Consider the following 15,240-nt stretch of genomic DNA (forward strand, 5'->3'; position numbering starts at 1 on the left):
AACGCTGGGCGTGGATTTAATCCTCGCCTGAGAGTCTCCTCGCCGCGGCCCGGATAAACTATCACTCACGACGAGGCCGGCGCCGGCGCGTCCATCATCGGCTCTGGGTGTTTGCTTATTTTTTAATCCAGGACGTCTTTACTCGCCGCGGGCGACGTGTTTGCGCGTGCGTTTGCGGTTTTATGCGAGTGTGTAGCCGATGATTAAGGCTCTAATGGCGGCGTCTAATGACTCACCCGGTGTCAGTTTAATAACACACTCCCAGACACTCCGGATCACTGACTCTCCTGTAATTACGCTCCACTCCACGACACTTCCAGGGGCTCCACTCGGGGAACCTCCTGCTCCACAACTCTGTTTTCTTGTCGAACAGAGAGAGAAAAAAAATATCGTACAAGAAGTGATTCATTTTGGGTGGCATGAGGAAGGTGTATATGATGCCCACATTGCTAGGAGACCGGCGCCATGGTAACACACAGCATCCTTGGGTTTGTGTCGTGCGAGGAGCGAGAGCTCCCAGGCGGCGGCGGCGGCGGCGACACGGGGGCTCGAAATATCGCGTTCAATATCTTTACACACACACACACACACACACACAGCGCAGCAATTATGGCTCTGCTTCTCCATCACCGGCAACAACAGCTGCTGGAAATGACAAAAATGCGGTTCCCATCAGTGAGCGGTCGCCCCGAGAGCAATTTCGGACGACGACCGAGAGCGAGAGGGTGAGTTTGGAGGGGGCAAGGTTGGAAAACAACTGTTGTTTTTGTTTTTCAAAAAGGGCCATCGCTTGCAGTTCAAGCACTGGTGCGCAGCCAGGAGCCCGCCGGACCGCTGCCAGAGCATTCATGCCATCCCAGGCCCGAAATAACCGTCGCTAATCAATATTCAAACACCACACACACACACACACACACACACACACACACACACACACACAGAACTTGTAGTCGTCCAGCTTTTGTTTCTCACTCTCATATCACATTTATCTGCAGGTCGCTTAGCAATCGCATCTGCAGGCACTCCCTCGGTCGGGGTTGGGGTTTCTCGGCAACCCTTGGCAACCGAGAGCGAGGATCATCAGCGGCATCTCCTCTGGTCCACCAGGGCGGCGTCTGGCGGCGCATTCGGCCCGGCGGTCAGATGTTACGGCTCGCTATTTGCGGTGTCAAAGGAAAGGTGGAGTAAAACACTTTAAGGGGCAGGAAGGACGAATGTGGCTGGAGATAAATAACTCTGTTCAGAGTGAGTTCAGTGAGGTGTCAAAGTGCTCGCTATTTCACAAATGCTTATCCGTGTTTCATCTGCTCAGCTGTCGTGATTTCATCGACGCTCTTACAGGCTTGGACGCTTCAGGTCGGCGTCTTGCTTTGTGTGAAAAGGGCAAAAATAGATGCTTTATGAAGGAGTTCACCCTGGACTGGCCCGTCAAGGGAAGATGGTGGAGACACACCATCGTTCTCCACCTCAATCACACATTTGGACAATGTAGTGAACCTCCTGAGTGTGTCTGGACTGCGGGAGGAACCCGGAGAACCCGGAGGAAGCCCACGCAACATGGAGACTCCACAAAGAAAGGGGGAAAGAGGTCCAGGTACCAGAGAGGTGATCGGCCTCCAAAAGTGGAGTCAGAAGAACGGCCTCCGCACAATCGCAATCTCCCACGCAACGCAGGAAGACCAACCCGGGAAGACGATGCAGATCGAAATGGTCGGAAGACACGGAAGACGTCTGACAAACACTGCTGGTCTCTCTGGTCCGACCCCGGAGAGGAGAAACCATCTGCAGATCATTCTGCACGACCTCGGCCAGATGGAATCACCTGGATTTCTACAAGTTTCACGCTTTTGCAGAACGTACGGTTCCACTGGAGGGGGAGAACTTTACCTTCCAGTTGCTTTCCATCCAGATGTCTACATGACTGATGAGTTTCAAGGGTAGCGCAGCGTCTAGATCTTCCACCTCGAGGACACTTGGGCATGCAGACGGCATCAAACCGCCAGACAGATAACCAACGGCAAACAGGACGTTGAGATGTTAGACGGGCCACATTGGTAAGACGTATATGAAAGAGGAAAAGCAGAAGCAAAGAGACGTTCACCTTCCGACACACACACACACACACACACACACACACACACACACACACACACACACACACAGGGCCGGGAGATGGGAATGAAGAGCGACAGAGAATGAGGAGGAAGTGAGGAGGTTTGAGAAAGAGGGAGAGGAAGGCGGAGGAGGGAAATAAAATGGTGTATTTCAACGCAAACGAATGAGGATACAAGAGACGTGAGTTCAGGTGCAGAGGCTACAGATTCCCACTGGACTGGTTTCCGGTATGCTCTCCTCACCAGCGTGTAACCAGGTGTGCTTCCTATCTGTCCTCTTCAACTCCTTGCTCAGCATCATGGTCAGCACCCTGTAGGTCCCCCTGTGTCCACTCTGACGCCTCTTGCTTGACTTGGACTCCTGGTGCCACCTTAGCAACCTCCTTCCTGTCCCGAACCTACCAGCGCTACCTTCATCCTATCCCCAAAGATCCTGACCCAACTTGTAGTCTGTTGCAAAGGTCCACCTAGTCCCTGGTCTACTTACTCCATATCCTGGAAGATCCTGAGGCTACTTGTACACAGTTGCCTTGTAGCCCACGGCCCCCTGGTGATACGTACTCCCTCAACATCCGGTCCCACTTGTGGTACAAAAGAGATCTTCTTCCACATCATCAATGTCCATCTACTCCTTGCCCTATCACTATCCCAGAAGACCCTTGAAGCTCCAGACATCCCCTGCGTTACTTTGCCCGTGCCCTTCCGGTCCCTGGGGGTGTTAGGGACTGGATCCCCGTCCTATCCCAGACAGGGAGATATACCCGGTCCCACTTGTACGACATCATTTATCCGTTATTAATTTGTTCTCTGCAATTAATCATGGATGAACCGGGAGCAGAAGGCCTGCTGTCCACCAGCTCTGGGGGGGAAGTTAGGGCTTCAGTCTCTTGCTCAACAACACTTTGACACACTAGGAGGAGCCGGGAATCGATGAACTGTCCAGGAATGTTTGCTTCTTGAGACGATCGCTCTACCTCCCGCCCCACACTGCCCCTTCCTATCCCACAGGATCCTGGAAGATCCCGACCCCCTTCAGCTACATCACCCACGTCTTTCCTGTTCTTGGTTCCCTTGTATGCTTATCAGGGCTCAGTGAATAAAAGAGTTTCACCCTCTGAGACGAGAAGTGTTGTCCGTCCAATCCCTGACCCGCCAGTGTTTTGTAGAAGAAGAAGAAGCAGAAGGACCTGTACTGTCACATTCAGTCCTACATACAGCACAACATCAGCTAACTTTGAAGCCATCATAGATGCACCATGAGCAGAAAGTAGCTACTGAGCAGCACCAGGGGAGGAGATAGAGGTTCGATGTCTTGCTCAACAACAACAGGCTAGGAGGAGCGCGGGGATCGAACCCGGAATGTTTGGTTCCAAGGACGACCGCTCAAACCGCCCGAGCCACACCGTCCCTTCTGATCCCAAGGGATCCTGGAAGATCCTGAACCTCTACAGCTACATTGCCCACGTCCTTCCAGTCCAGGATTCCCCAGTGAAGATCCAGACCCCTTCCGCTACATCATCTTCCTGTTCTTGGTTCCCTTGTATGCTTATCAGGGCTCAGAGAATAAAAGAGTTTCACCCTCTGAGACCCAAAAGCCAAAGTCCACCCGCCGTTGTGCAGCAATAAGACTCCTGGAGGTTTGGCTGAAAGTAAAAATCTTCAGCTAGCGTACCGCAAGAGGGTAACTTCCAGTGAGGCCCTTTGTTTTGACTAAACAAAATCCCCAACACTTGAAAACGATGGCGTCACGCAGAAGTATTAGTGGAAGCGAAGACCATAACCTGCTTGTGTGTTTGAGAACAATCTTTAGCCTCTTCAAGCCCCTGCCCAGGTGATGAGTCTGCGCCAAAGCCAACTCGTGGTTTGTGAAATAATCCTGACGGCGGAGCGATTCGGGCCGACGAGTCGACAGTCGGAGCACGTCGCGGCGCCGAGCCGTTCAGAGACATGAAAGAGCGGCGGGTCAGCAAATGGGATTACATCATAAACATGCCCTTCAACATAACCAGTGTGCTTTCTTTTATGATAAGCAATCTTAATTTGAGGAGGCATCTGAGGGCAGAGACGGACGCTATCTGCAAACACGACAAGCAACTCTCGTAACTCCAGAAGCAAACTTGTATTCCGCAGACCGGAACGCCTCCAGCGCTCGGATCACTTCACCGAATCCACCCTGGAATACGAGCGCGAGAGGATTCAGACGCTCACAGAGGAATCGGGGAATTAGCACATTTCATGACGCCGAATGAGGGAGGGAAAATACAGAATACATGAAACTGCCTCAGTTTTTGGATTTGCACACACACACACACACACACACACCGACTTCTGTGTATTGGAGCATCTCCTTAGGCTAATTGCAAATTTCCTGGCATCCAATTTATGATCAAATGGGCTCATCAACATTCTCAGAAGGGCAAGAACAGACTTGGCAGCGCACGTTTCAAGAATCCCACATAGGATTGACTTTTTTCAACTTTATGAAATAAAAACAGAAGAGACGGCATGAATGCGGGAAGCCAAATTAGCTTAGCTTTGAGGGAACGTGAGAGGGGTGGAATGAATGTGATGAAAGGAAATACAAAAACTTGCAGGGAGTAACTTAAAGGGAGATTATCTGGACAAGTAGCCTGAGCATCCAGAGCGCCACAAAAACCATCACCTTCACCAGATCAGCACGCTTAGCGAGCTTTAGAACTCATTCAGCCATCTTTGATTTGACCCCAACTGTGATTGGTCCATCACCGGGACACACGGAGAGACATACAAGTCTTGTTCCTCTCTCCAGTCAACCTCCTGCATGTTCACCGCTAACCGCTGCGCAACCTAGTCTTCTTCTTCTTCTTCTTCTTCTTCTTCTTCTTCTTCTTCTTCTTCTTCTTCTTCTTCTTCTTCTTCTTCTTCTTCTTCTTCTTCTTCTTCTTCTTCTTCTTCTTCTTCTTCTTCTTCTTCTTCTTCTTCTTCTTCTTCTTCTTCTTCTTCTTCTTCTTCTTCTTCTTCTTCTTCAGGGTCTCCACAGACAATCCACATTCTCAATCTAACCCTATTTCCTAGATCCTCCTCTCTCACCACGTCCATCCATCTTCTCTCTGGTCTTCCTCTAGACCTCCAACTCCAGCATCCATCCACCATTATCTTCACTCTCCCTCCTCTGTCTATGACCCGACCATCTCAGACCTTCTCCCCAAAACATCTACCATGTGTCGTCCCTCTGAGGGACTCATTCCCGATCCTCTCCGTCCTGGTCGCTCCCAAAGAGAACCTCCACATCTTCATCCCACTCACCACGAGTCTCCATCAGGCTTTATTCTGTGATGGATTGAAGATCTGTTTTAATCTCGTGTTAATCGCCAGGCAGCACAATGGAGGCTAACATCTTGAGATGGTTGGAGATGAGAAGAGCGATGCCAGCAAGCCGAGGGTCACCGGTTTGATCCGAGGATCTCCTGACGAGTATGTCAGTTACCTCGAGCGAGATAAAGAACCCAAAAGTGAGCGGGTTGAGAAAGGCTGGCAGCTAGCGTCACCGTGCACGAGGAGGTGAACGATGCAGCCTCCTGGAACGGAGAATACAAATACCGACTGACAGAATTAGACGTTTGACGTTTGAACCGGATGTCAGAACTGGATCGCACGTATTTGCGGGGAAAAGCTGCTCTCTGTGCGAGCATACCGAATACAAGGAAGGTAAGAGCATCCCCTTCTTTCTCAGGAGACTCTGCAGAGCCATGCTGCAGAGGTTTGATCACAAGGAGGTCTCCGGCATCATCTTCAACACTGGAGGCAACTGGACTTGAATTTCTTCACTTTTCACCCCCTCTTCAAGTGAAGTGTTGCCAAAGCAAGAGGATTTCGACAAAAATTCACCACGACCTGGATGACTGAGAACCTCCTCAGACTTCTACGCCGGGCGGTAGACTGAAGGCGGCATGCCGGACTGAAGTCCTACCAGACCGCCTTCAGCCGTTGACCGAGACCGCCGGGTAGCACCGCAGAAGGTCTTTCCTACCTGTGGCCATCAAACTGTACAACTCCTCCCCTTTCTGCAAGAAGCAAACCTGACAGCAAGAAAATCAATATCATCTACGAGTGAATATACGGAATGTTGGAGCCGTCGGGCACAAGAATCTCCTTTGGGATGAATAAACTTCTATTCATTCGTGTCTGAAAGCAACGTTCTCGAACGGCGGAGACATTAGACGCTTTCTCCTCGGCTTTCGACGAACCTGGAGGGTCACATCTATGTCGACATCTGTATCCAACGCCTCGGCCAGAAGGTCCCGGGTTGGACTCCCACCTTCCTGACTGGAGTCTCCAGGTCTGCGTGGGGTTCCTCGGGGTTCTCCGGGTTCCTCACGCAATTCAAACACATGCATGAGGTCCACTGGAGACCCTTAACCGAATAATTTATCTGTATATACATTCATAACTGTGCAATATTTCATTTCATAACAGCTGTGCAATATTTCACTCTTGTGCACTCCTTATCTTTCACCTGGTACTTAAAGACCTTAAGACACTTTATAGTTTATTTGTATTTCTTACCCCCCCCCCTTTTTCTTTTACTGTTTATACAATTTTCTACGATCATTCATTCTTGTATCCCCCATCGGGATAAATAAAGTTGTTCTTATTTTTATATTTGACTTTTTCCATGTAGCCTTTAGCGCTGCTATGTTAGCACAAATAGATCACCACTTCCTGCCCCTCCCCGACCCTGGAACCCCTCCGTCACCATCCCATTCTCATCGCTCCTCCTGTTCCTACCATCTGGTCTGAGGTTCAGTAGAAGCCCTGAATTGTCGAGACGTGCGGACGAACGTTTCGTTCAGATCTCGGCAGACGGTTCCTGCAAGCCCGTCGGAGAAACGTCGGAGAAGCACCCAGTAGGTATCGCGGAAAAAGCCGTGCAGAGCTCCGTGTGCCGCTTCGATGTTATTTCAAAACCAGATTTCCACCAAACGCTGCGGAGCGGTGGAACACTTGGACGTATCTATTTCCCTCTGACGGATCTGCCTAGCATACCGGCGCACCGCATTTCACAAAGACGGCCCTGGCAGCTGCCGCGTCTCATTTCCACTGCAATTAAGAATCCGTCTTCATTCGGGGGCGTCCACGGCCGCCTCCAGCGGAGATGTTGCGTGTCACGGGGAGCGCCGGCCTCAAAAGCGGGGACCGGACGGAGGCGACGGGACGGGCGGATGTCGGACGGCAAATCGGAGCCGTCTCCTGATTAAGATAATGACAGCGGCCGTCATTCCGATGGGATTGTGCACGGCGACGATCGCTGGCGAGTTGCGGCGCCTCGCCGGAGGAGACAAGCCGCCCTGGTGTAAAGACAAATGCCACCAGTTAGTGAGGCAGTGTCTGTTCCGCTTACTTCAAGCAGCGAGCAGCCCGGCCCGCCACGCCAAAGGGCGCCGACGTGCACACAAATTGTGTCTTTTTAAGAGCTTGATATCTTAAAATATCTACGGAACCCAAAGGAACGTTCCACCCTTTAACCTCGGCGTTTACGGTGGCACCATCTGTTCTTCCAGCCCTCTTCGAATTCTGCGTCGTCACGGAGATTTCCTTGAAAAAGGCGAGGCGAGAGCGACGCGTACGGGAAAGAAACCCGGGGTCGGTTTAAGCAAGCGGTCAAATCCAGTCGGATTTTATTTACGCCGCGCCAAATCGTAACTTGGTGATCTGGTGACTCGTTCCACGTGGAGCAGGTCTTTAAGGGGTGGGCAATTATTTTGGCATTTTGACATTTTGGTTGGGCCACATCTCTTATTTCATTTTTATGCACGGGCAAGATAGGTATCGTGTAAATTCAACTAAATTAAAGAGATTTACATTTTTTTGGCATTTTATTTCAACTTATTATTTCAATTGTTAATGGTCATATAAATGTACTGCCGTTATTTTGTATGTAATCTTCCATACAAAATGAAACAAATGGGAGAAAAAAAAGGAGTTTCTAAATTCAATAATGGTTGAAAACATTCAAAGAAAATGTTAATAAAAGCATGATAGAGAAGTAAAACGGGCCGGATGTGGCCTGCGGGCCTAAAATTACCCAGGTCTGCTTTCAGATGATCTCGATGAACCCGACCTTCCCACCGAGAGCGAGAAATCACCGCTTTTCGCCGGCGCAGGAACGACATGCGGATCCCGGCTGGACGTGGGCGGCCTTCTGCCTCCACCAGAAGGTGAAACAGAAGGACAGATGCTAATGTGACGGTAACAGAGCGGGACAGGAAGTCATGATCAATTAGCGCTAACACAGCAGCGCTAACAGCTACATGGATATAGGGACGCCACCATTCACCCTCTCAGCGCACTTACGGGTTTCCTAAGAACCTCCTGGATGTTTTTGGACTTTGGGAAGAACCTGGAGAACCCTGAGGAACCCCACAGGGAGAACATGGAGACTCCACACAGAATCCAAGCGGGGACCTTCTCGCTGTGAGGCGTTAGCGCTGACCGCCGCGACGCCAGCTACGTAAAAACACATTTTTACACATCTTTTTGTTCACTCTTTCATTTGATTCGGTGAGTCACCGGCTCTAAAGAGCCAAGCTTCGCCGTCCGCCGAACAAGAGAGGGGCTTCGTGTCGAGCCGAGCGCAAAGACGGAGGACGCTAATGGATGTCTTTTCTACGTTTCTACGCGGCGCGCCCACGGACCGTCCTACGACACTCGGCGTACAATCTCAACCGCGGGCTGCTCTTTTACCTGACCATTTCACGCCGCTCGCGGTCGCCCCGGCTGAAAGAGGAGCGAGGAGGGGGGCGGCGGGAGGGCACGACGGCGGCAAACCAGCGCAGGGCATTATTAAATTAGCGCAGGTTGGGGAAAGGACATTACATATGCTGCAGTCATCCGATCACTCCATCCATTCCCATTCCTGATTGGGTTAAGTGGGCCCGCGGCCATTTATGGTCCCCGCTGTAAATTGATCAGCGGGCTGGCTCGGCTCCAGGGCGTTTTACGGAGGCTCAAAGAGACGTTTCTCCCCGCCTCTGTTTACCTAGCCTTAACTAAAACGAAATAAAAAAACTGATTTGAGCTCACGCTAGCGAGAATACGAGCGGATGGCGGCGGCGGAGAGCGTGGCGCTACGTCTGCGGTTTAACATCTCAACGCCACGCCGCCAACACCCAAAACTAATTGTTCCCCATCCCCGGGCAATCATTGGGCTGGAAGAGAAAACAAAACGTTCTGCCGGACGGCGGACGGAGCGATCGATGGGGGTGTAGCTATGGAAACGGTCTGTCGGGCTTTAATTGAATATCGCGGTCTCTCTGGCGCCGGAATTGATCGACGCCGGCAGCGCCTTGAGATCCTAATTCGGTTAGCCGGCAGCTGTGCTGCGTTTGGGTCTGGCAGCAGTTACAGCCCGCTCGGATCAAACCGGCGCGCTCGGCTCGCCGACCACGTGCCCGTCAGCGGGGCTCGACCACCGTCGGACCACCGTTAATGATTTATATCGAGAAAATTGGCGACCGACTGATCGGCAAACGAGTCCCTGGAAAACGGGCGGATGATACGAAACAAAAAGACAAAGAAACGGAACGAGCTAAAAAGGTGGCTTTCGATTAATACGTTTCAAAATACACAAGAAAATAAATCGAGAAAGGTGACAGAAAAAGATCTTTCCGTCTGTCTTTCCGACGCTCGTACTTTTGTGATCCAAAGTACGTTTGACTCGAACAGCAGAAGCACAGAAGCGTACCGCCTCACAAAGGTCCTCCAAGGTCTGCCAGGCAGAAATCAACAACACGGCGTCGGGCCGCTTGTGGTAAACACTGTCAGAAAACACGCCGCGTGCCGAATGAAGTATCTGCCGGGCGCCGCATTCACAGCACGTTCCTCGTGTGCCGTCCAAACCGGCGAACCATGAATCCAGCGGGCTTGGAGATCTGAGAGGAGCTCTCAGAGGACAGAAAGAACACACATCACTCCCGGAAGAAGGGATTTTTGCTCATTTTTGCCGATACCAAAAGAGCAAGAGGTAATACAACAGCGCCGAATGCTACGATCATGTGACGCGGAGCTACCCTGCGCCGTAACTTCGGATTAAGTCACCTAGCCGGAGGACGTCCGCTCGTATCGGATCAGCTCGAGGCCCGAAGCGGCGGCGGCTGCTTTCCGGCATCTGTTTCCGACGCGGAACGAGGAGCGGCAGATCGCTTCCGTGTGTTTTACCGTTGGGGATGATCTGACGCGCGAGAGTTAGCGTTTCCCTCCCCGCCAACACCCGTCTCAAGCTAAGCATCAACAGCACAATAAAGCAGAAATATACAGTACGGCTATCAAATTAACCCGTTCATCTACATTGATCGATTAGCGCGATCCGCTGGATTCAAAACGTTACGTGCGTGCGGCACACGATGACTCAAACTCCCAGAATTCCACTCACTAGCTTGTAGCTCCAATGCTATCTGGTGGCAGATCCACCTCATCCAAGATGGTCGACTCCAAACTCCAGTGATTTTGATGTTTTGTGTATATTTCCGCACCACTCAGCAGCTCCTAAGAGTTCATGAGTATTGACTAGTTGTTCCGAAACTCTTCAACTCGGTGGGATGTGCACTTTTGGCCCACCATAGTTGTATCTTCTAAAGTCACAGCTGGATTTAAGAGATTTTGACATACATGGTGCAGAATCATCATCCTATCCGACATACTTCATCACCACAGCAGAAGCTACGGTTCCTGAGTTATTTACGGCCTCTTTAGCCAATAGAAACCCAAGATGGGACGCTGGAGTGACAGGAAGTAGGTGTCACGCCGCTCAGAGAGGAGTTCAGACACTTCCTGTTTACAGCGCCACGTCAGCACGGAGCAGGCATTAGTCAGGGTTCCTCTGCAGGCCGAACCCTCTGGGAATAGGAGGGCCTCTGAAAATGTCAACAAATGAGTCTGTCTCAGCAGCACTGGGAAGTTTGTTCATATATTCATGTGTAGTCGGGGGTATTTTTGTCCGCAAAACAACCAATAATGAACGGATGCTTACACGATTAATCTAAATGAATCGCGCGATCAATCGGATTGAACGTCACAGGCGTTGGTCGGGGGTCGGACTCACCCTCAGGGCTTTGGAGCGGCTCGCCAGCAGCCTCTCCATGTGTCCTGCAGCCGTGGCCACCAGTTGCCTCGCGTTGTTGGACTCCACGGTGAAATGACTCCTGTGCTGATGGTATATCTGGGGGAATCACGGGGACAGCTTTGGTTAGGGGCGGAAACAACACGGCGTCCGTTCGCATCAGATCAAGTCATATGGAAAAGGACCCTGAACGATGGAAACCTTTAGCCGGACATTTAAAAGCTGGACGCCTTTGCAGGAGGGTGTACGCGGTCTGAAAAACCCGATGATACATGGACATTTTTAAGTGTTTGATGAGATGTTTTTCTAATTTTCATTCAGCAAACAAGGTTGTGACCAGATTATAAAGAGGGCTAATTTCCATCCGAAGTCCCATGGAAGCAAAACAGAAGGACATGATTCGGCCGTAAGGTGATGACAAGGGAAATGGTCTCCACTTATGGAGCGATTTGACATCTCGAGGGTTCAAAGTGCAAATATTGCATTCAGTGGTTGCAGATCTGCCACGCAATGAGCCAAGAAGACCTTCGGGAGAACCTCGGGGTTCTGAGTCTCGCCCAAGGACACTTGCGGACAGGAGGAACCGGGAGTAGAAACGCCGCCAACCCTCCGATTGGACGCCCTACCAACGTTCAACCAATCAATACACAAGATTCAGCCACCAAAACATGAGTCAACCATGTATTGATGTACTGGCGAAGACATCAGATTCATCCGTTCATCGACTGAAACGTGACATTCCACCAAACATGGATTAAAACATCTGATTCCAGCCTTAACGCGGACTAAAACCCTCAGGTGTCTGGAGTTTGGTTCGTCTAACATCAACATCTGACCTCCTTATACGGTCTTTATCAACAATCCCCAACTTTTTTTGCACCACGGACCCGTTTAAGGTCAGACAATATTTTCACGGACCAGCCTTTAAGGTTTTATTTATCTTCTCTTTGGTCTTCCTCTGGACCTCCAATTCCAGCAACCGTCTACCAACCTATCCGCTCTCCCTCCTCAGTCCATGACCCAACCATCTCAGTCTGGCTTCTCTGACCTTCTCTCCAAAACATCTAACATTTGTCGTCCCCCTGATGGACTCATTCCTGATCCTCTCCGTCCTGGTCACTCCCAAAGAGAACCTCCACATCTTCATCTCTGCGACCTCCAGCTCTGCCTCCTGTCTTCTGGTCATTGTCAGTGTTTGTCGATCATCTCGACACTGTCTTGTCCACCTTTCCTTGCCTTCTAGCTGATGTTCTTCTGTCTCTTCTAACCCTGACACTTTTCTCCACCCATTCCAACCCACTTGAACCCGTATCTTCACCTCTTTTCCACACTCTCCTGCGCTCTGACCTGTTGACCCAAAGTACTTCAAGTCCTCCAGCTTCTTGATCTCCACTCCTTGTAGCCTCAGCGTTCCACCTGGTTCCTCTCATTCACACACATATATTCTATCTTGCCGCGACTAACCTTCATTCCTCTCCTTTCCAGAGCATACCTCCACCTCTCTAGATGTTCCTCTACCTGCTCTCTGCTCTCACTACACATCACAATGTCGTCTGCAAACATCACGATCAGACGGAAATAATGTAAGTTGTTTATTCTGTCTGTGCGTCCTACATTTGACTATTTGCAAAAGGTTAAAATGCAGGTCGATATCTGCATCCAAGTCTTCCCTGAAAAATACAGTCCTGGTAAAACTCCAACAATAGATAATGTTTGTCAGCGCCAACTGTGCTGAGCAGTCACAGAGCGAGTGCTCACATCTCTGGCTTCTTATTAGTCATGATTTAACCTCCACGGTGAAGGTCAGGAGGTCCCCGTGGGGGAGCGCCTTCCGCAGCCTCCAGGCTTCGCAGGAGACATCTTCAGATGTAATTAAAGAATATTATCCGCTTCTAAAAGGACGGAGGCTGTTCTCGCAGCTTCAGGATGTCAAAGCGCTCACTGATGTTGTTCCCGTCGAATCCGAAGGTGTAGCCCGAGGCCACGGTTTGGGATTTTGTGGGCGCAACTCAAAGCCAGAAGGTCCAGAAGTCATGGGCCGAACAACGAAGTCTTTATCGAACTCCGGTGCCTTTCTGAAGTTTGCTACGTGAGAGAAGGTGTCGATCTGTGTGAGCTATCCAAGTCCATATCCAGAGGAACACATGCTGATCAGGAGCTTCAGATCAGGAGCTCTCCTGCCGCGATGCACCACCTAGCGCCCTGAATCGGACCTCGGGAGGAGGAGGAGGAGGAGGAGGAAGAGGAGACCACATGTCCGATGACTGAATTGCGATGTCGGGTTACGTAACGTGGCTGTTTTTGCTCTTGCCGTGGAACAGGCCTCGGCGAAAAGGAATAAGGAAACACAAATGCCAAACAGCCAATTATTTAGCAGCCCGGGGGGGATTTCACCGTCCGGCGTTCTGGCCAGAGAGCCGAGGCGTGTGCACGTATTTGTCTTCGTCCTCCGGGCATCGCTTTAATACAAGAGCAGTAGCAATGGAGAAAAAACGCCCAATTTCAGACTCGTGGTACCTCCTCCCTCTGCCCGAACAGGACGGACAAAGTCGTCGGCCGCCCCGCAAACCCGCCGTGGGAAACGGCGCCATTTTTAAAAGCGCGAGCCGAAGGAAGGAGCGTCTGGGGTTGAAGAGCAGCCCGCTTCCAGAGGGGTAACCGAGGGCGCTCCCCAAAACCCCAGCTTCACGTGGCGTTTAATCGACTCATTATAAGCCCAGATGATGACGTGTATTGTTTTGTCTGTGGTGGAGAACGCTATTTTTATACCTGGATTGGGGAGAGTGACATATCCGAGCCGGAGCGCTGCAGCTTTTTGGTTAATGAGAAGCCGCTATATATAAACCGCCGATGTGTTGACGTCCCCGCGAAGGTCGGTTAAGACGGGAGTCTGACGGCGCCCACAGATTCCCAGAGATCTGCTTTCACGGCGCCGAAGATCAGCTCAGGTCATAACCGAGTCCTTCATCTTGTCGTCGTAGCGGTCCTGTGATCAGCGGCCCTTGGATTAGCGCTCGGATCTATCAATCAGGTGAATGCCTCTACATGCGCCCCTAGGATGGATCCAGGGTGAACCCCGACTCTCGTCCAATCACGGCTGGGGGAGGCTCCAGCATGAGAATGAATGAAATCAATAATCTCCATCCTCTACATTTCCTGTTGCACCGGTTTCCCTCTGAGATATTTATTACTGGAGAAAAAAAAAAAACAGGGAATGTCCACAAGTGTGTGTGTGTGTGTGTGTGTGTGTGTGTGTGTGTGTGCGCTTACCTGGATTAAATTCTGCATGCCGCTCGCCGTGTCTGTTAAAGTGATCAGTTCCTTCTGCATCTGATCCACCCAGTCCTTTATCCTGCAAAGAGCGAGAAAGATGCACGATTGATTATTCATTATCCTCTTCTAGCCGCAGCTCAGATTGTCAAATCACTTGTTCATTGATGTATATGTATATATATATATATATATATGCGACAGAGGCATGAAATAATGTGAGGCTGAGCGAACACGCGTTCATCTCTGCTATTCATAGATGTCAACATGAGTGTCACCTCCTTGGGGGTGAGATGCTGGTTAATGTATTCTCCGGAGAAAGCGGACAGACGGCGCGCGGGGCTGAAAAAACCCGTCTGAATGTTTGGGTTACGTGTTACAACGAGACGTCGGAGTAAAAGCAGAACACATCGGATTTCTCGACTCCGTTTGAGAACGGAGTTGAGGCGTTTCCACGTCTCGGTTATTATCGCTTGTATGCTGATGTCGGGGATTAACGGCACGTCTGATCTGCTCAAAATCTGTTCATAACCTTAGAACCAATTTGGACTCATTTTGTGCAGTTTAGGTCAGCTGTGTGTGTGTGTGTGTGTGTGTGTGTGCATATACGAGTTTCTCCTGTTTATTTGACACCCGACACCCCACATAGTTGTAAACAAATGTCTACAAATGAAACCAACCGCAGTGACGTTCATATTTTTACATATGTTGGATGCAGGTGTCCACATTGTAACATGAGATATTTACACAGAAATATTT

The 15,240-nt window shown here is 50.5% G+C and overlaps 1 protein-coding gene across 1 annotated transcript in view; it reads right to left on the reverse strand.

Annotated features, from left to right (window-relative positions):
• Positions 1-15,240, reverse strand: part of cacna2d1a (calcium channel, voltage-dependent, alpha 2/delta subunit 1a) — a 90,499-nt gene that overhangs the window by 56,945 nt on the left and 18,314 nt on the right. Inside the window, exons 2-3 of the mRNA XM_086146293.1 lie at positions 14,482-14,563; positions 11,194-11,310 (exon numbers count right to left, since the gene is read on the reverse strand). Coding sequence (XP_086002419.1) covers positions 11,194-11,310; positions 14,482-14,563 — 199 coding nt within the window. The remainder of the gene's footprint in view (positions 1-11,193; positions 11,311-14,481; positions 14,564-15,240) is intronic.

This window comes from Fistularia commersonii, chromosome 5 (genome assembly GCF_037954325.1).
Source record: "Fistularia commersonii isolate RoL2024-O1a breed Wild chromosome 5, RoL_Fcom_v1.0, whole genome shotgun sequence".
Taxonomy (NCBI): Eukaryota; Metazoa; Chordata; class Actinopteri; order Syngnathiformes; family Fistulariidae; genus Fistularia; species Fistularia commersonii.